Here is a 22,089-nt window from a genome sequence, read left to right on the forward strand (position 1 = left end):
TTGGGCCACTTTCATTTATTAGTGATTTCACTTAACCAACAAACAATAATTCTGGGAAATATATACGGGTACAATACGTCTCAGGATAATGAATGTTTCTATGATAAGTTAGATGAGAAACTCACACATTGGTCGAATAAATTCCCTAATGCTTTTTTCATACTAGGAGGAGACTTTAATGTATCATTAAATAATTATTTGGATAGATATCCACCAAAGGGGACTGATTGTCTTAGCCCGGCATTGTTAGGTTTAATGAATAAGTTTGAACTGGTGGACATTTGGAGAGAAAGATACCCTAACAATGTGGAGTTTACCTGGGCCAACAAAAGTGGGTCTAGTCAATCTCGAATTGATTATTGGCTCATATCAAAATGTATGTCCAATTTTGATTTAAATGTTGGCATACAATATACCCCTTTGACTGATCATAAAACTATCTTTATTAATACCCCTTTGACGGCAGATTATGCACCAGGCCATAGAAAATCCTCTTTGTGGAAACTAAACAGTTCACTCTTAGAATTACCAGATGTAATTGATAAAATTAAAGAATTAATTGCTCAATATTGGAAAGCAGCCAAAATTCAAAATTCTTTTTGTACTAATTGGGAGCTACTAAAATTTCAAATTGGAGTTTACTTAAGAAACGTTGGAGCGGTCTTAGCTAAAAAGAGAAGAGTTCTTGAGGACAGCCTGATCATGAAATTATCTCAAACCCATAATTTTAGTTGTCTATCTTTGGAGGAGAAATCTGAACTTGCAGCTTTGCAAACTAAATTAGATGATTTATATTTATCGAAGGCTAGGGGTGCTTATATAAGGTCCAGGAAAAAATGGCTCGAAGAAGGTGAACTCAATTCTGCGTATTTCTTTAAGCTTGAAAAACGAAATTTTACCCTTTCTACAATTGAGAAATTATCTGTTGATGGCAAAATTATAGAAGATCCAAAGGATATAGCCAATTTCAGTGCCAATTTTTATAAAAATCTGTATAGCTCAAAATGTACAGAGCAGATGTCGAATTTGTTTCTGGATACAGTTAATAATGTTAAAGTTATTTCGGACAGTGATAGAATGTGTTGTGATGGAATTTTAACTCATGAGGAAGTACAAAGCGCCATCAAGAGCTTGAAAAACAATAAATCCCCAGGATGTGATGGACTTACAGCTGAGCTGTACAAATTATTTGCTAATGAACTTTCTCCTTTTTTAACAAATGTTTTTAAAGAGAGTGTTGATAAAGAAGCTCTACCTCCTACGTTAACGCAGGGTATCATCACACTAATTCCTAAACCAAAGAAAGATCTTACTAATTTGGACAATTGGCGGCCCATCACACTCCTTAACAACGATTATAAAATTTTTGCCATAATATTTGCTAAAAGACTTAAAGATTGTTTGGATAGCGTTATAGATGAGACTCAGTCTGGATTTATGAGAGACCGACACATAATGAATAACATTAGATTAGTTTTAGATTTATTTGATTATAGCAATTTGGTGGAACACAATAGTTTTATTCTTTTCCTGGATTTTTATAAAGCTTTTGACTCCGTAGAGCATCATTTTATTTTTAAGTCAGTACAAAAGTTTGGTTTCGGTGAGTATTTTTGCAAGGCTGTAAGAACCCTTTATTATAATTGTAATAGTACAATCAAATTAAAATACGGTACTTCTCCTAGATTTAATTTGTCACGTGGTATTAGACAAGGGTGTCCAATATCCCCTTATCTGTTTTTACTAGTTTCCCAGATATTTGCATCTTATGTTTCTAATAGTGGTCTTCGTGGTATCTCTATTGCTGACAAACAGATACTCATCAGTCAGTTGGCTGATGATACCACTCTTTTTTTGCATGATGCTGCTCAAGTTCCGTTAGCATTAGAATATATCCAGCAATTCTCCAAAGCTTCAGGCTTAGTCTTGAACCTTTCAAAATGTGAACTCATGTCCATCAAAGAGTGTAATTTGTCACAAATTTGTAATATTCCAATTAGAGATCAGGTATCATATTTAGGTATTATTATAACAAAAAATGAACTAGAAAGATGCTCTGTAAATTTTAATCCACTAATTGAGAGTACACAGAAAAAACTTTATATATGGCTCCAGCGAGATCTGTCGTTAAAGGGAAGAATTTTACTAGCCAAAGCTGAGGGCTTGTCACGCTTAACATACGCTGCTCTTTCTTTGAGTGTTGACACCGCCATTCTTAAAAAAATTGATACCATGCTCCTCAACTTTGTTTGGAAGAATAAAACTCATTTTGTCAGAAAATCTGTACTTATGAACACTATTGAGAAGGGGGGGTTAAACTTTCTTGACTTTACTACTTTAAACCACACCTTTAAAATAAACTCTATAAAAAACTTCATCAATAAGCCTGCATCTATCTGGAATTTGATCCCTAATGCTATTTTTTCCAAACTAGGGGGTTTAAAATTCTTATTAACCTGTAATTATAGCATAATGAAAATCCCTGTTAAATTATCCCTTTTTCATAGGCAAATGTTATTAGCTTGGTCCCTCATCTTTAAACACAATTTTACTCCTCACTCTTATATAATTTGGAATAATAAGGACCTACTGTATAAACATAAATCTCTTTTCTTTGATAATTGGGTTAGTAATGGAATTATTTTTGTATCTCAACTTTTCAATCAAAATGGTTCAATTTGTAATTATTCTGAGTTCTTGGTAAAGCATGGAATACCTGTTACTCCAAAAGAGTTTGCCATCGTGGCTGATGCAGTGCCACAAGGAGTTATCATGCTTTATAAAGGATTTTCTTTTCCATTTCTCTGTCGCTCAGTGGATCTCTGTAAGACATTTATAGGTAAACAATGCCTTTCTTCATCTAAATCCAAAAACAATAAGAAAATTCGAGTCTTGTTTCAGGAGGAGTCTGTCTCTGTGCCTTATGTAATTTCTTATTGGAATGGTTTTGTAAGTGATATTCCATGGAAAAAAGTTTGGACATTACCTCACAAATACCTGATAACTAACAAAACGAGAGAAATTAGCTTAAAATTAATTCATAGGTTTTACCCAGATAAGTGCTTTCTCAAAAGACTTAAGAATGACATTGATACCCTCTGTTCTTTTTGTTCAGAGAAACCTGAAACTACTTTACATTTATTTTGGAACTGCTCTTTCACAGTGACATTCTGGTGTGACATTTGTGATTTTGTTAAATGTTATGTGAATCCTAACTTTGAATTAACATATAGAAATGTCATTTTTGGTTTTCATGAAGGTGAAAAGAAAAGTGATATTTATTTTATTAACCTTATTCTTCTGTTAGCTAAATTTCACATTCACAAATGTAAATTTTCTAAATGCAATCCTCTTTTTTTGAGATTTAAACATGAAATGAAGATGTACTTTGAGTCTATTGAGTTCTCTAAAAACTTAAAAGCTATGAGAACAGTGGCTGTGTTTAAGGACTTGGCAATTAATCTGGCCTGAAAGACTGAAGGAACTTAGTCTGGACTGAGGGTCTCTGGAGTATGGTTGTGTAATGACAATGACTGTTGTTAATGTTTTTGTGTTCTTTTTTTTAATTTTTTTTGCTGTTATTTTCTACAAGCATTTAATAAAAAAAAAAAAACAAAAAAAAAACAATTTTGAACTTTGACCGCGGCATGCGCTTGAGCACGCCAATGATGCGCACCGCTGCGCTTGCGCTTTGGTCGACGCAGCAACAAAACGTCCTTGCGCGGCGCAAGCCATTGAAATGAATGGGTTTTATAGCGCAACGCCGCGCATACCGCGTCCTGTGTGAAAGGCCCATAACGCGGATATTACGTCAGTGACAGGCGACAAGTGAACAGGTTTTCCGGGACGGCCAATTATTTAAAATTGGAATTTCTCTGAAATTAAAAATCTTTGGGAACTTTTGGGATATTGTAAGTACACAACTGCAGGAAATAATCACACTGTGCAAGTGATTTCTGGATATTTTATTAAAAAATTCGTAAATATTGTACCTTTAACTAAAAATCTCAATGTTTTATGTCAGAGATCAACTGCCGTCAAATCCAGTGGCAATATGACAATGGTCTTGAATGTATCGGACTTAATATTACATTGTCTCCACAAATGTCTTTCAGACTTATTGATCTGTAGGCCCTATAGACTACCCTCTTCCACATTAGTTTTGTTTTTAGACCAACTAAAGAGTATATTAAAAAAAAGGTAATTCTGGAAAAGAGGTCATTTTAATGGGGGATTTTACCATAAACTGGGAAGTTAAATGCAATAGAAGTGCCCTTAAACGAATTACAGATATTTTTGATATGACACAGCTAATTAAAGGACCAACAAGAATAACACAGAGCTCAAAAACACTGATAGACCTGATATTCAGTAATAAACCAGAGAGAATTGTTAAAACATTCAATATGATCACTGGGTTATCTGATCATAATTTAACATTTGGAGTTAAAAATGTGTTTTAATTGTGGTGTCAAAAAGCCTAGTCAGTTCAGAATACCTAAGGAACAACAAAATGACTTTGAAAATGCAATTAAAGGAATTTAATGGAATAATATACTGTCTGACTCTGATGTTGACTCCGACTGAATCTGACTGAAAAAAAAAAAAAATGCTTTTCCATGGTTAAGTAGTGATATACACGGATTGATGAGAGAACGAGATTGGACATTGAAAGCAGCCCTAAAATCAAAACTAGTTACTGACAAACTAAAGTTTGTAAGACTACGAAATAAGGTAACGAGAGACTAGGAAAGCAAAAGCAAATGTTTTTCTTAATGTCAGTGACCAAGCAAAGCGAAATGCCAAATTGATTTGGGAGAACATAAAGAAGTTGACAGGAAAACATCATAATGGTAATGAACAGCGCCTCGAAATCTGTGTTAATAATAGTATTACAAAGGATGAAGCTCAAATAGTAGAACATTTTAATTCATATTTTGTAGAATCAGTAACGACACTGATACATAACCTATCCACCAATCCACTAAATATGATGCCTGTAAATCACAATAAACCTGTATTTGAGATTAAGGACATTTCCGAAGCTAAAGTGAGAATGATAATAACCCAGCAAGCAATAGCTGTCATTTCACCGTCTAGGTTATCTATAGACCCGATACAGTCCGGCTATGAGTTACCCACTTTTAGCCAAAATAACCTTGAATTTGGTTACTTGTCATTTTGTCTAAAATGACTTGCGAGATGTATGATATTCCATCATGTAAGCAGTCAACAGTGATTACATGGTGTTTGGTTTCATTTCTTTGACATGTTCTATGCGTAGCCTGTGCTTCTATTCTTGGGCTATGGTTAGACGTCTATTACATTTTCACTGATAACCAAAATTTTGCCTTGTTTTAGCCTAGACATCAGGTCTGTGTTTGGATGGCTATTAGACGTCTTTTAAACGCAAAATTGCTTGCTGGGAAGTTCCCTAAAGAATTCCAAAGCCAAAGATGTGTATGGACTGGACACAATGTTCCTGAGAATGTTTAATGAGTGTTTATCTAGTCCATTAACATTATTAATAGATTCATTAATGAAGGAATTTTTCCAAAAGCATGGAAGACATCTACAGTATAATAACACTGATCCACAAAACAGGTGATACATCAAAGGTCTGTAACTACAGGCCAATTAGCAGTACCTATTGTGTCAAAGGTAATTGAAAGATATGCAGTAGAACAACTTAATACTAACTTCATTTAAAAATAAAGAAAACCGCTTGTATGTTTTTCACGAAGAGGTCAATAGAAAATCCCACACCCAATATTTATATTGCAGGGGAACAGCTATCAACGGTATCTGATTTTAAATATCTAGGTATAATAATTGATTGTAATCTAACATTTAAAAAACAAATTAAAAAGGTAATAAATACACAGTAAAATTCAACTTGTCAAATTTCCGTCATATTAGAAATAGTCTAACTACAAAGGCAGCTACTATATATTTTAATGCCATGATCATGCCATGTCTGTCATTCTGTTTGACTAGCTGGGCACAAGCCTCCAGTACAACACTTAAGCCTGTGCAGCTACTTTACCATCAAGCTTCCAAGGTGTTTGATAGGAAGCCAAATACCTATCACCACTGTTGCCTAAAACAACGGGCAGTTCTAAAAAATAACTGAGAAATTTAAATCTCATCAAATTTACAGGTGCTTGTCTTGTCTATAAAATTGTACATGGCTTGGCCCACTAATGTTCACTAATGCTAACGTATCATTGTAATCATATTTATTCAGATTTCAGATAATGTTTAAAATACATTTTTAAAAAAGGTTGTTCCTCACGGAAAGAGTGAGCATTGCAGACAACATCCCTGGCCCTCAGCACATCTGCGCCAAAACCATCCAGATAACGTTTTTTAAAATATCAATCCTTACTTAAAAATGAATGGATAAAAAAAAAAAATATATATAAAAAAAAAAAAAACTATTTGCAATACAATGAGAAATATAAAAGAATTAGATGAACACTGCATTTGTGTTCACTCTTACAAAATGTAAATGTAGCATAACAATAATAATAATACAAAAAATTATAATTTCCAGCCACTCTTCATAAAGCCTAACAACAATGAAAAACCCAGGTGAACAAAAGCCCTTTAAGAAGAGGGAACACACATACGGAAGGGAGATGTAATAATTATTGATGGTTCATTACTGCCACCTGCCAGACTCTCTGTTGAAGTGATAACCCATCTTTATCTTCATTTTCTTTCTCTCATTGCTCACACCAAAATGGTTTCTGCTTTTCCTTATTGTCTCTAGTCACAGTCCCAGTGTCCTTCAAAGTATCTTCTTTTGTGTTCCACAGAGGAAAGTCATGCAGGTTTGATTTTAAGCTTATTTTCGTTACGGAATAAAAATATAAAAAAATATATATTGTGACTTTTTGTTCACAATTCTGACTTTTTTCTCAGAATTGCAAGTATACATCTTGCAACCGCAAGTTTGTATTTCATAATTTCCCAGAATTCTGCAAGCACATATGGACAGGTCAGGTGTATAAAAATGTAAAAAAAAAAGAAAAAAAAAAAGGATGCATTGCATATGTAAACTCAGAATTCCGAGAAACAAAATCTGAACTGCAAGATGTAAACTCAGAATTCTGAAAAGATTGTCAGAATTTCTTGATAAAAAGACACAATTACCTGGAAATAAGCTTCAAAATGTTTTGACCAACGTGAAGGTGAGTAACTGGGAGAATTGTCATGTTTGGCTGGACTATCCCTTTAAATACACAAGAGATTCTGCAATGCAAAGTCATCCTAGCAAAGTGCACGAAACAATACTGTACCTAAAGTCAGCGTACCACTAGCATCATGTAAGTGCAGGACAACCCAGACAAAAACTCACTTACACAATCAGCATGGCTAAGTGTGGTTGGGAAAGTGTGGCTTTACATTTGCTGAGGAAAAAAGATGGAAGTTCAGATGAAAGACGATCAAACAGGCTGGCACAAGCTGAAGTCAAGTTAGCAGTTTTCAATTCAAACACTCAACATCCTTCCTTATGCATATATTCCTTATATATCATGAGCACAAATGCATAGTGTATCACATAGTTCCTTGAGGCCAGTCTTGGCACTGAAGACGTAATGTTTACAGCTTATCCATGATCACCTTGCTCCTGTGCAGGTTTCATGGTGCTCAAATTCAAGGCTTGTCTTTGAGCAATGATGTCCTAGAGCACTGTCCACCAAAAAAAAAAAAAAAAAAAATCACAGTACAAAAAATCCCTGGTACCCCTTTGCAGCTGAGCTGAAAGCATTATAGAAATGTGGAACAATCATTAAACGATATAAAGCTGAATTGCCCAAGCCATCAAGTCATCATCCATTTTCACAGTCGAACATTCCTGCGCTCCACTGGCTGTTGACAAATCCCTCCCAGATTGCTGAACTTTGGCCCAAGGTCCTGAAGGAAGTCCAGGTTATCACCAAGGTTGCTAACAGTCAGCTGATCCAGTGACTGGCAATCACTGCCGTTCCCCTCATATCCATATAGATATGGGGAATATACAGGATGGTCTACCGATAATCCGCTGATTTTCTATAAAATGACATAATGGAAAGAGAAAAAACAATCTTAAAGCTTTTGATAGCTGATAGAATGTGATTTCACTAGGTGACTACACGGTCTGAAGATCTCCGTACATTAATATTACATTGTGCAACGAAGGATCTAGCAGACAGGTGGCGACAGTGCACTTGATTTTCAACTCGGAACAAGTTGAAGCAAGGTCTCTTCTCCACCAGTAGTGGCAAGTCATGCAGTGCAATAATATTTCAACTGTTCTTGTTTCCACAACAACTGACATAAAAGCTAATTAAATTAACCTGTATGTTGATTCGCATTTACCCTTAAGCATACCCTTAACTAATATAACCCTTGTGAAAAAGAAGTGCACTTAATTACACTGAATGTATGTATTTTCAGATGATATAATGAAATAAAAGGCACTTAAATGCTCTTAAAGAAAGTATATTTTCATGACTGTTTCTTGAAATACTGAAGTACACTTTTAAAAAGTGCACTTTGTAATCATGTCATTATGTTTTAATAATCTTTCGTAATGCTTTAAAGAAGTACACTTATTTTGATGTGTTGACTAACATACTAGAGCACATTTAAAGTACTGGATTATAATTTTAAATGTGTTATTCAGTATTTTATTTCAAGTTAATATATTTTAAATGTACTAGATTGCAGATTTGTCATTACAAATGAGTAATTAGAAAAAAAATAATTAATACACGACATACAACTTCCAATAAAAATATATTTTAAGTCACATTTTAACCCAAACATTTAAAGACATTAAAATTATTGATAAAGATGTACATAAATCCAACTTAAATGGGTCAAAATGAAGGTAAAATATCAAATAGTTGCATTTAATATAAATTTAAACTATGATATGTGCAGTTTACATATACAATGCCTGAAAAAATTACGTTCCGTTTACACTTAAGTATCTTATTTATACATTTATTTCCTTCTTTTCACACAGGACTATAAACATTATTATAATATAAGTGGTTGTTGTGAATGAATCATTGTGAAATATCATCTCACTGGTGAAATGATAGACATTCTCAGCAGCTCATGAGATTTTCCCTCTCTCTATCTCGTTTCCTTCTCCTCTTTTAAGTACACTATTTTACTTTCTTAAAGGTATTTGTTGGCCTTTGTCAGAACACTGCCCACAAGACTCTGACCTGGAAGTGTAGTTCTTAAAAAGACACTATAAAATATTTTATAATGAAATAACTTTAAATGTAATTTCTAACACACTGAAGTTGACATGATAATCCAGTACAAAGTTCAATACTCTTTAGTGTCAGACAGTGAATAAAATTTTTAAAGTACACTAAAACATTATTTAAAATGGATTGCTTAAAAATATGGTTAAAAAATAATATTCTTAAATTTACAGAAAAACTGTACTTTAGTATCAGTATAAATTATAGGCTACCTAAAAATGATAATTTTCTCATATTTTCGACAGGTTTCCTGAAAATCATGCCAGTTAAGTGTTTTGTGTAGTGGACTCACCCTCTCGATGCGTTCTTCCAGGTTTCTTTCTGTTCGAGCCAAGCTGAATGACCGGGACATCTGGCTGCCTCCACTCTTTAAAACAAGTGTGATATTTCATTTAGACTTTAGTTGAAACAGGTTTTTGTTTTTAAATGTTCATGTAATTGTATATGTTATTTCTGTATTAAACAAGTTTAGCTATTGCTACAATGAAAATGGTCTAAAAAATGATGACTATGTAACATTAACAAATTTCAAAACCTTTAGTTGATAAGTGTTCAATAATCTTTTCTTAAAAATCCATCTTTTTTTTTGTAATTTATAAGGATCATTTGAAAAGCTTACCCAATAGCTTCGGACCGTTGACTGTTTACGAAATGGCTTTAGAGAGAGGAGGAAAAAACAACTATATTATTAAAGCTGCAGTCTGTAGTTTTTCCTCTTTGTCGCCATCTCTGTTCGAAATCTGCAATTGCAATTTTTCGCGGAATTATCAACTTTACTTCACAGATTCTACTTTTTGGAAGTATGACCAATATAAGAATTTTCACTGGAAACTGTCGTCTGAACAAGTCTAACATCCACTTTTGTTCTGATCAACTAAGAGGAAAAAAGCATTGCAGTAAATCAAGCTGATTAAATCTAACGATCGCTTATATCATGTCAAACCGTGCAAATTATATATTGTTCATGTTAACATCAGCATTGCGTGACTACATTTAATGTGTATTAGGGCTCTCTGTAGTTCAGTTTCCATTTCTGTGCAGTCTGAAATGATTGTTCCTTAGAACTGGTTCTCTTTGAAATACAAACACACGTATCTGTAATCAGATGCATATTTAAAACTGGAATATAATCAAATTTTTTCCTTTCAAAAGCCCTTCCGATATTTATCCTTGTTTTCGCATTGGCCCGGTTGCAGTCTCTTTTTCTGTAGCCACTCTGAAGTCCAAAGTCTTTTGCGTTTTACAACAGGTGAATCTCCAGTTGTCACTGGTGATTGTTGTTTGAACCTTTCTGGATCTGCCATCAAATTGATTTTAATTATATCAAGTCAGGGATGGGCAACTTCGGTCCTGGAGGGCCACTGTCCTACAGAGTTTAGCTTCAACCCTAATCAAACACACCTGAACAAGCTAATCAAGGTCTTCAGGATTACTAGAAAATTACAGGCAGGTGATTTTTTCAGGGTTGGAGCTAAACTCTGTAGGACAGTGAAGTTGCCCGACCCTGTATCAAGTGCTGTGAGAAAAGGCTATAAATCTCCACCTCCAACATCCTCACACGCAACATAGCCTACTAGCCGAGACTCCTTCTTTGTGTACAGATGTGACGCAATGACGCAAAGCCGTGCTCAAATTTCCCGCGTAAATCCACCAGTACAACTGGAATTAAAAGCATTATTACAAGCTTACTGTTTTGAATTGAGCTACGGCAAGCAGAGAGTTTTGAACACTGGCTGATTATGTACTTGCTCAATTTATTTTGGATAATTTTTAACCCAAAAAAGTTACGGACTGCAGCTTTAAATATCCATTATAATCAAAAATTACCCATATACATTTACTGTATATACATTACTGTTTAAAAGTTTGGGTTCAGTAAGATTTTTTAAAATTAATATCTAGTTCAGTCATGAAACTCTAGAGGGCGCAGGGCTGATCTGTGGTCCTTTACATGCCATCTGCAAGCAATCACATAATTACTGCATGGCACAAGCTGATTGGCCTCTGCTGATCCTACAGCCAATACGTTTGCTTGCTCAACTTTTAAATAGTCTGATTCCTTGTTTGCTGTAAGCTAGTCCTGCTATCAGAGTTCCTCTGAACCCCTCCTCCTCCCCAGCTCCACCTGCCTAGATATGCTTTGGGATTTATGTGTGTATATTTATGCAGCAGCAGCAGATCTCACATGCTCACAGAAGTGTGTCTGTGTTTCTATTAGCAGTAGCAAGTCCATACTATGTCTGCCAAGACCAAATACATTAACATTGCCATAGAGTTGTCATGACTGAAATAAATGTATTCAGCAAGGACACATTACACAGATTTTTTATTTGATTTGTTTTAACCAATTTCAACATTGATAAGAATAAAAAATGTTACCTGACCTCCAAATCAGAATATTAGAATGATTTCTGAAGGATCATGTGACACTGAAGACTGGAGTAATGATGCTGAAAGTTCAGATAGACTGACAAACTCGATTGTACAATGGATTGCTATGGTCTGTAAATCAGACTTATGTTCAATGATATAATGAATGCAAGGAAATCTACCATTTATTTGCATTTGATTAACAATCTAAAAAACTGCAGAATGATTATTTCATTTTTACATCGTTTTATGTAAAAACTGTGACTCATGTCAAGGTAGAAGGTACAAAAATCCCAGATTTCTTTGTTTTCTTTAACAACTCCTAGTCTGTCCCATTTCACCCATATCTCAGTTTGATGGATGCAGTCACTCACCATGCTCATCACACCTCCGCCATTGGACATTTCCTGGAATGTCCCAGAGTTATACTGATACTGTGAGAGATGCAATAAATTAGTTAATATTTCACATTACCAAAAGAACACTGTTACTTATGAACATGACATATGATATTTACTCAGTATTATTACATTTTTGAATTTTTAGAACAAAGAAAAAAGTCACATGTGTCTTGCAAAAGCCATTCACTTTTAGTTATGCCTCTATAGTTATGGCAACAAAATCTCATAGCAATTCGCAACTATTTTACATTTTGTCAAATTGGTGGCTAATTTGTATGAATTCGTTCTCATTTGTATGATCTTCTTACGCCCTACTGATGGTTAGGTTTAGGTTTCTTGCTTTGTTTTCTTTCTAAAAATCATGTTTTTGCACAAACGGTGAAACTGCAAATTTGCACTGTAAATGGTGAGTCATTCACCATTTACAGTGCCTTTTTAGTCACATTTGAAGTGAAACAACTAGGAAACCTAACCTTGCCTTTTCATTTGAGACCTTTTGGATGCTTTATCATGTATGTTTTCTTTCCCACTCCCACACTCCCACTCTGTTAGGCAAATAGCTATTGGAAAAAAGTTAAAGGTCGGCAAATGTATGGCATCTGTGAGCTGCGGTAACCTTAAGTATTTCCCAGTATCCTCTCTGCTCATTATTAGTGAACCTGTTTCAGTTAACTTTCCCATGCATGCCAACAGAACGATCTAAGATTAATTCTCGGCAGTCGACGCATTGACTTGATTTGACACTCACCCCTCCAGAGCTTCTCAGCATACTGTTATCAGCCCTCCTGTATCCATCAGTTGTAACCATGTACTCAGGCTGCAAAAACAGTAATATACAGGTTGTTAGTAGCTTGTTATTAACTTACAGTATGAGATTTGAAGGGCTATGTCACATCACTTTCTTTTAGGTCCTGTTGTTACTTTTACAGTTCAAATCCGAGCAGTTACAGATCTCATGCTTATGCATATATATACTTTTTATTGTGATATATAGTAACATTTAATTTATTATTTAATTAATTTTCAGCATCTTTACTCCAGTCTTCAGTGTCACATGATCCTTCAGAAATCATTCTAATATGATGGTTTGATGCTGCAGAAACATTTATTATCAATATTGAAAACAGTTGTACTGATTTACATTTTTTGTAGAAATCATGATATTATTTATTTTCAGGATTCTTTGATTCAAAGTTCAAAAGAACAGCATTGATTTGAAATAGCAAAGACCTTTATAATGTTACAAAAGGTTTCTGTCACTTAACTTTTGATCAGTTTTGCATTAGAATTTAGAAGACATGTACAATTTAAAAGACATGGAGTAAAAGTCCCCACAAAACTGTGAGAAAAACCTACTATTGCTGCCAGTCATACAAAGGTGCTTGGAGCCGTGTAACTGCACATCAAATCATTTGACTATTATGATATTTTGGCACAACAGGTCCTAACATGTAAAAGAAGCTTGACAGCCCAGTTATAGCAAGTGTGTACTACTAACATGCAGTTGAGTTAACAAGCTGCTGTCAAGTGTCAGTCTTATACAGAGTGCATGTAGCGACATGAAGCTCTTTAGTTTTCAGTGGAACTCATCTTGAGATTCTGTTCACTGTGCCAAAGTGGGATACCCAACATGTCTAATCCTATGGCTGTCCCCAATATTACCCCTCTAAATGAATGATTTTAAAATCAAAGCTAGAAAAAAATAACTGAAAGTATATTTTTCATATATTTAAGACTAAAATCATTTTCCAAAATTAGTTTTCAAAATCTGACCTTTAGGGTTTTGTCATTTATAACTGACTTTGTCCTATAAGGGTAAATTATTTTTGGCAAATTGTCTGAAACTTCACACAAATTCAAATGCAATTTTTAACTATCTGAAAAGGTCTGTTTTTTGTTTTGTTTTGTTTTGTTTTGTTTTTTGTTTTTTGTTTTTTTTTTAAGAAGAAAACATAAAAAAAAATTAAAAATGTACGTTCCATTTCATCTTGTGCAACTAAAATTCATTTGGAACTCGCATGTGAAAAAAAGAAGAAAAAAAAAACATAAAAAAAATCTTTAAAATTGTTTCTTTCTTGGAATTCCACATCAGTGATTGTAGCACAAGTGAAAATCCACAAGACTCTTCTTTTTCAGTGTAGCCCGCACTTTCCACATGTAACATGTCTGCTTCTATCCTCCTTGATCTTAAACTTCTTCCTTTCTTACTACGACCATATTTTCTGATGCACTGCCATCACTATAATCAATACTTTCTGGAAAAAGTACAGTTTTTCCCCTCTGACTTCTATAAAATGTACTAACATCAACCTACAGCACAGGCAAAAAGGCTATTATACTGCCACCAGTAATGAACAACAGAACGCACATATTTTTTGGTCTTTGAGTCATTGATTTTACTAAATGTGCATTAATAAAAATGACAAACACATTTTGATGTACAATGACATTTTTTTAAGTCTAGTCTAAAATTAACTCATAATAGAGCATTGACAGCATGTGACATAACATGTGAAAATTTCAACATGTGTTGCCAAAAATGTCAAGTACATTATTGGCTGAAGGGGATGTCATATGATAATACTAAACTGTTTTTTTTTTTTTGCTTGAATATTATTATTGTATTTTAAATGCAATTTCTCTGTCATTTATAAATGATGATATGGGAAAAGCAACAAGAGAAAAACATGTATGTAGCCTACTGGTGCAGATCCAATTTTCATGTTTTCCATCTGACCATACTTAAGCATGGGCTGGAGCTAAGGAGAAAAAAAATGACAGGCAAAATGAATCATCACAGTTAAACCACAGATGTTGCTCCTCGTATTCTCAGGTAAACAAGTTGATGCAAATATAACTGCCGATATTTTGGAATGTACTCTGCTTTCACCAAGTGCAACAAGTTCCTGGATCAACATCTTTGTTGATCCTGGAACAACATTCCAATCAACCAATCAGATTTGAGTGACAAGTTTACAGTTTATGTCAAGTTTAGGCTTACAACATTAGATGCTTCTACATTAGTGTTATACGCTGATTTTAGAGATAGTGTATGGGTAGGGGCAGGGATGATTAGTATTACATTTTCGGGCAAGAATGTGTTGATCCAGGAATGTATCTAACTCTGCAAAATCAGGACGTGCGTCCTAAAACTCGCTGTGGTTACATACAAATAACCAGTTTATTTGTAGTCGGAGAGTGCATTAATATAATGAGCTTGTGTATTGTTCTTAATAAAAAATAATTATTAATAATAAAATAAAAAATACTTATTAGATTTGTTCTAAAATAATTATCTTAAACAATCACCAAATACCAAATAATACTTCTTATTAAGAAATAGAAGTCAGAAACACAGCTGATAGTTTTTACTTCCTTCTAACTTTGAACTCTGAACAAGACCAGTTTCACACACCTTATAGATTGAGCCTCCTCCCTCCGAGTTGTATTTGACAAGGGTTTGGTTGCCCTCGTCCTGCAGGTTCAGAGGTATGTGTTGAAAGTTCTTGTTTCGGCAGTCACATTTTAAACACAAGAGTAGAACTGCAAAAAAACAAACAAACAAGGTGTGTCATTATGTATTACATTAATCTGCATACATTCAGATTTCAGAGTAAGTGATATTATATGAACTACACATTGTTTAAATGATCAAATAAGTGGACTATGGGTATGTTTACAAGAGAACAATGTACTAAAAATGGTGACGTTTTTCCTTTGGGGATTGTTTTGAAAATATTGTCATCTGTACATTCACAAGGATCTGTGAAAACTATTAAAAACTCTGTATTATTCATGCCAGGCCAGTAGTTGGCGATGTGACTTTGTAAAGAAACACAACGCACCTATAGACTGAACACACTGAATACTTGATTGGGACGTCACCATTTTCACAAATTCACGTTTTTGCTTGTTTACATGGAGATGATAATGGTATAATTTTTTAAAACTTGCACTTTGAAACCCGTTTTTTAAATTTTGCCTTTTCAGGCCCCCAATACGCTGCTGTCGTATAAATGAATGGCCAACATGCATAAAAAGTATTTAGTTGAGAGTGGTGTTGTGTAAACGGCACCTATAACTGTTGTAGTTGGCTGTATTTGATTTGTTTGTCTGTTGAGGATGCACGTTTGATGTTGTTATTTAGTCTGAAAACTCACGGGCAAAAAGGAGAAGTCCAGCAAACAGGAGACCGATGGCTGCTGGACCCAGCCTTGAGGAGAGAGGAAGACGCCCACGACACACGGTTCCTCCCACACATTCACACACAACCACCTGCAGAACCTCTTCTGACTCCACCGCTTGTTGATCCTGTATCTTCAAAGGAACCGAGTAGTTTCCATATGGTAGAGACGTCAAACTTATCAGAGAGGTGTTTGCTCCTATATGAAATAAACCCAGCAGAACTTTAATGATAGTGTGAAACAGGGTTATTACAGTAAAAAAAAAAAAACTAAAAAAAAAACATTAAAGTCCCCCTGTGGTGAAAATCACGTTTTTAATATTGTTTGTCTATGTGGTGTTTTTAATATGCTTTAAGACAAACCATGTGTAAATTCATAGTATTTTCTCCTTAAAACTGCAGTGAACCAAAGACACTCTCAAAAACACAGTTTGAAATCGCTGGTGATTCTGACGTCACAAACTACCTTGTAACCAATCAGATCAACGTGTGATCGTCAACGAGTGGAATTACTTTTAAATATGTAATTTTGGTTTGGAGTTTTACGGGATAAAATTATTGACTACAGAGGGACTTTAAGCTTATTTTATTTCAGCTACTTGCCAATGAAACATTTCTCATTTTAATTTAGTTTAGCTTGATCTACTAAAACTAAACACATTTTTTTTTTATAAAAACAAAAGCACAACAAAATTAAACTTCAACTTTATCTAAAACTAGATATTGATATTTTCTGAAGAGAATGTGAGTGGTGCTTGCCGTGCCAAAGCTCAGCACTAGGCAGCTACTACGGTATTCTGCGTGTTTGCTAGAGAGCCAACTCCTATGTGTATACAATGTTCTGATGCTGAGATTTGACTTGTTTATGTTGCTATGTAGTGGTTAGGGTCCTTAAAATCATTGCTTGGCAGGGTGACATTTAAAGACTACATGGCAGTCTGAGACAAAGGAGCCCACCCCCATTTCTCTATAATGTTCTGATCCAGAGATATCCATCTCATTCTTTTAAATGGAAGTCTATGGGGTGTATTCTAGGGTGCTGTACCTGGTTGCTAGGGCGTGGCTATGAAGTTGAAATGGAATTTGAAAACAAGTCTCTACAACACTCTGATGCGGAGATATGATGTCACAAAGTTCTGTCCAATGTTAAAGCAACACTACGGAACTTTTCCTCTTCGGTCGCCATACAGGTTGGAAGCGGAATTGTCCATTACCGCTGTCGTAAATAATTTCGGCGCCCGCAGTCTACTGTCACACGCACACTCGCTGTTTATCAAGCACCGGCTTTGAATGAACGATGTCCACAGACAAGGTAGAGTATGTTGCATGATTTCATGAAAGCATGATGTATTGCGACATCAGAAACGGAGAAAAACTAAATAATGACTATTGTAGTGCTTGATGGAAAGCAAGTCAAATTTGTAGTTTTCTTATGTCTCATTCGAACTACAGAAACGCGACCCGGTTTGGTAAACTTGCATAGTGTGGTTATAGCAGATATAGGGCTGCAAAGCGAACCCAGAAGTGCCTTTCACCCTGTTACGACTTGATGAACCACTGATACGATTTTGGAAACATTATTTTAAGGTAAAAAAATGTTACTTAGTGTTGCTTTAAGTCTATGGGATTTTTCACCTGCTGGATGAAAATTGTACACCAGATCACTTATAAAAGTCATAGCAGTGTTGTCCTCAATAAAACGAACGATTTGTCACCACATTCATGGGTCTGTGACAAGTTAGGTGCCGAAATTTGAATGGAAGGAAGTAGAAGAAGAAGTATGTCAGATATAGTAATAGTGGTGCTTACGAAGCAAAAAAAAAAAAAAAAAAAAGCTTATTCACACTATTGATACAAATTATAACCGCATATCAATTATGTTACAATAACACTGGTGTCAAACTATGAGATCTTACAGCATTCACCTCACTAAATTATATTTTGGATAAGGAAGTCCCAGCTATGCAATTCTCCCATTAATTTTTCATTTTTTATATTTTTACAGGACATAAACACTGATTAAGAGAATGATTTTTACAGTGCAACTGTCTGACAACAGATGGGACCAGATAAATAGTGAAACATCCTCAACCATTAACCGTGTAACTGTAAAAGAATTAGGGATGTCCCGAGCCAAACTCAAGGATCGATATCGGGGCTGATTTAGCTTTTTTTTTTACTGATCGTTATCGACTATCCTAAGCCCTATCCTTTTTATTGTATGTCTGCTGTCACGCAGGTGACGTGCAGTAGGTGGCGGTGTGCACCATCAAGGGGGTTTGCCAACCGCCATTAAAAGGAAAAGAAGAAGCTCAATATGCATTCATTAATTACGACTGCGTTTAAGTCCAATGTTTTATGCCCTTCCCTCGCTAACTTCCCTCCGTCTCGTTCACTCGGATGTACGTTATTGCTTATGTTGCACGAGCGCCCACTACTAACCCTTGCGATGTGTTTGAATGGGCCGCACTAGGCTTGATCACTTGGAATCTGCTATGGAACTTATTAACAATTTTTTACTTATTAGGGAAGTTTGCGAGTGTATGTCTAAAAGTACCACACGTGCACCACACATGCACGTTCAAGCTTTCGTGTTTAGCATATTTAATGCGCACTTTTGTAAGGAATTACCCGAAAGTTATTTATTTACTGTTATTTTTATCTGCCGTCAGACTCTGAGACATCATTGGCATAACGCATTGCTATATGGTTTGCTTCTGACTTGACTAACGAGTAAAAATACAAGAAGTTTATAAAATATAACAAGTTTACATCAGTAGTCCCATATTCATAATTGTGACCGCACAGTCTGTTTACAATGTCCACAATTGTAACAAATGTTTACATCTACAAAGTATCAGATAAGGACTCGGTATTGACAGATACTCAATATTCAATGACTTGGATCGGGTGTTTCCAAATACTTGATTGGGACGTCCCTAAAATAAAGTAAATGCATGTGACTGACCTGTGGTGGGTTCCAGCTTCCAGAGTTTCCTAAGCTTTTCTTCTCCCAGAGAGAAGGTAAAAGGACTTGAATATGGAGGACCATCAAGGTCTGCTGGAATCACATTGACACGGTCGACCTTGTTCCCGCACATGACCACGTTTTTGGAGGTGAGATAGGGGGCATTATCATTCACGTCACCCAGGAAGATCACAACAGTACATGTCCCTGTAGCTGGAGGCTTTCCTGTGAACAGCATAGACAAAAAGTTGTGTACAGAGATTAAATTAGGATTTTTAAGAACGACAAAATACGACTTTATAAAATATATATATTTTCAGGTTTAAAGGGGAGCACAACCACAAAAGTTTGAGAACCACTGGTTTATGTACTCCTGATTTTTTCTTAGTCTCTTGATTAGCTTTGCTATTGTAACCTACTGTTTTGCGGTCACGTTGAAGTCTGTTCAAGTTAAGTCAAGTGCTCATATTTGTCATGTTTTAGTTTGGTTTATTATGTATTTGTTTATTTTGGTTATGGTTATCAATAAAACTGCACATGGGTTCTCAACTCTACTCGCCTCCAACGTAATAGCGTTACAGAAAGCTTGACCAGCGAGTCTGTGTTTATGCCAGGGGAATCACCCCATAGAGGATTATGTTATGGATTTCTGTGAGCTTCTGTGAGCTGTGAGTTGTGTGAAAACAAGCAACAGCCGGTGTTGTGCCGAATTTCGAACCCCCTGCCAAATTATTCTTTCGCGTTCATCGCGTTTTGGAACCAAACTTTTCAGATTGTTCTTAAGACAAAAAATTCTAATTCTTAAACAAATTAATTTTAAATATGACTTTGAATTTCTAGCATCTTTGGACTCATGTTTTCTATGCTTTTAGTAAACTTCCAAGTGTCTTCTTTCAAATAAGAACACAATAATAATAATAAATATAGCTGCAAGCAGCAATTATCTGGGCCAAGCACAACAGAAGCAAACAACGAAGCTAGCAGCAGACCAACTGAAAAAAAGTAAATAAAGCAAAAACAATTTAAAAAAACATTTTCGTAAACTGAAAAAAGAAAAGAAATTTCAACATAAATGAAAAACGAAACGAAACCAACCACAGTTACTAAAAACCTAACTGAAATAGAATAATGATTAGCAAAAATAAATAATCGATTTCGTAATTAATAAGCTCTCATCCTGTACTGGAAAATCAAGTCTCGCGCATGACACGGCGTTCTAAACACGCGGTCCTCAAGTTAAAATAAGTTCAACTTTTAAAAGACTGAAGACTTTGTGCTTTTTCCCCATGTCACTCCCTGTGTCGCGTTTTTCAAAGCAAAACCGCTTTCTGTGTGAACCAGCCCTAAGAAGCAGAAATGGCCATATAAGTATTTCCATCATGCAACTACAGCTGTACCTTAATTCCAAGTAAGATAATCATCTCATGTGAAAACTAAACAAGAAACCACACATATAAGGCAGGGTACCACACTGAGCAGAAAACGGACAAAAACAAATAGCATGTCTAGCCCACAAATATACGTAGCCTGCATTTCTCAGAGTAGAAGTAAACTAAATGTCTGCTCTGAATATAACACATGAATATGAGTATAAGTCATATCAAAAAGGATTAATCCTATAAATAACCATATAAGAATAATCATATTAATCATACGCATATTTTTCTTTTCTTTTTCTTATACACCACGTTTAACAAGATTTCATCTTTAATATGAATGAAAATTAATAAATAATGTTTAATTTAAGTTTCATTTGTTTGGTTCTTTGTTCAATCTCAAACAATTATTATAATTTTATTACTAAGCGGTTTGCACAAGAGTTAACTGTAAACTGCAAACATTAAACTTTGTTGAAATTAAATTTCTTTAACTGGAAGTGTTCTGTTACTAATAATTACTAAAATATAAACTATAATTACTAAAACCGAAAATAAATATATAAAAACTAAATAGGAATGTGTTCACAAAATAAAAACTAAACTAAAACTTTTAAAACCATTAATGATACAAACTAAAACTAAACTGACATTTATAGGACATTTGAAAATGATATTAAAATAAAAACTAATTTAAAAATGCAAAAGTATAATAACATTGGTTGTAATGAGATATATTGCTTATAATATAATTACATTTAAAAAACGTTTAAAAAAAACTTTAATGAGAGTTAGTTGACATGTAGTTGCAAAGTTACTTATAGTCAACAGAATGTTCAAAAGGGACCATCAAAATAAAGTGATTCCGTATTCCTTTTTTTAAAGTATTTTTATTAAATTTTTTGTCTCTTTTCTAGCTTTGTAACCTGCAGTTGGTGAGTTTTATCAAGTCTGTTTTTGGTCACTGTCAAGTGCTCATGTTTATGTCATGTTTTCTCTCCATTGTCATATTTCCATATCAAAATTTTATGAGCGAATACAACGTTTCTCAGGGGATTGCAAAGTTTTGCAAGATAATTCCATGTTTTTTTTTTGTTTACCTGCCAAATTATTCTTTCGCGTTCATCGCGTTTTGGAACCAAACTTTTCAGATTGTTCTTAAGACAAAAAATTCTAATTCTTAAACAAATTAATTTTAAATATGACTTTGAATTTCTAGCATCTTTGGACTCATGTTTTCTATGCTTTTAGTAAACTTCCAAGTGTCTTCTTTCAAATAAGAACACAATAATAATAATAAATATAGCTGCAAGCAGCAATTATCTGGGCCAAGCACAACAGAAGCAAACAACGAAGCTAGCAGCAGACCAACTGAAAAAAAGTAAATAAAGCAAAAACAATTTAAAAAAACATTTTCGTAAACTGAAAAAAGAAAAGAAATTTCAACATAAATGAAAAACGAAACGAAACCAACCACAGTTACTAAAAACCTAACTGAAATAGAATAATGATTAGCAAA

The 22,089-nt window shown here is 34.6% G+C and overlaps 1 protein-coding gene across 2 annotated transcripts in view; it reads right to left on the bottom strand.

Annotated features, from left to right (window-relative positions):
* Nucleotides 1-5,459: 5,459 nt before the first annotated feature.
* cdh26.1 (cadherin 26, tandem duplicate 1) overlaps nt 5,460-22,089 on the bottom strand; it is a 34,588-nt gene continuing 17,958 nt past the window's right edge. For both annotated transcript variants that reach the window (XM_082145079.1, XM_082145078.1), the window contains 9 exons: nt 19,195-19,419; nt 16,204-16,425; nt 15,459-15,586; nt 14,746-14,802; nt 12,792-12,860; nt 12,017-12,076; nt 9,892-9,927; nt 9,565-9,639; nt 5,460-8,058 (listed from right to left, as the gene is read on the bottom strand). In XM_082145079.1, the coding sequence (XP_082001205.1) occupies nt 7,849-8,058; nt 9,565-9,639; nt 9,892-9,927; nt 12,017-12,076; nt 12,792-12,860; nt 14,746-14,802; nt 15,459-15,586; nt 16,204-16,425; nt 19,195-19,419 (1,082 nt within the window). In that variant the 3' untranslated portion in view covers nt 5,460-7,848. The remainder of the gene's footprint in view (nt 8,059-9,564; nt 9,640-9,891; nt 9,928-12,016; nt 12,077-12,791; nt 12,861-14,745; nt 14,803-15,458; nt 15,587-16,203; nt 16,426-19,194; nt 19,420-22,089) is intronic.

Source organism: Leuciscus leuciscus (genome assembly GCF_965113295.1).
Source record: "Leuciscus leuciscus genome assembly, chromosome: 18".
Taxonomy (NCBI): domain Eukaryota; kingdom Metazoa; phylum Chordata; class Actinopteri; order Cypriniformes; family Leuciscidae; genus Leuciscus; species Leuciscus leuciscus.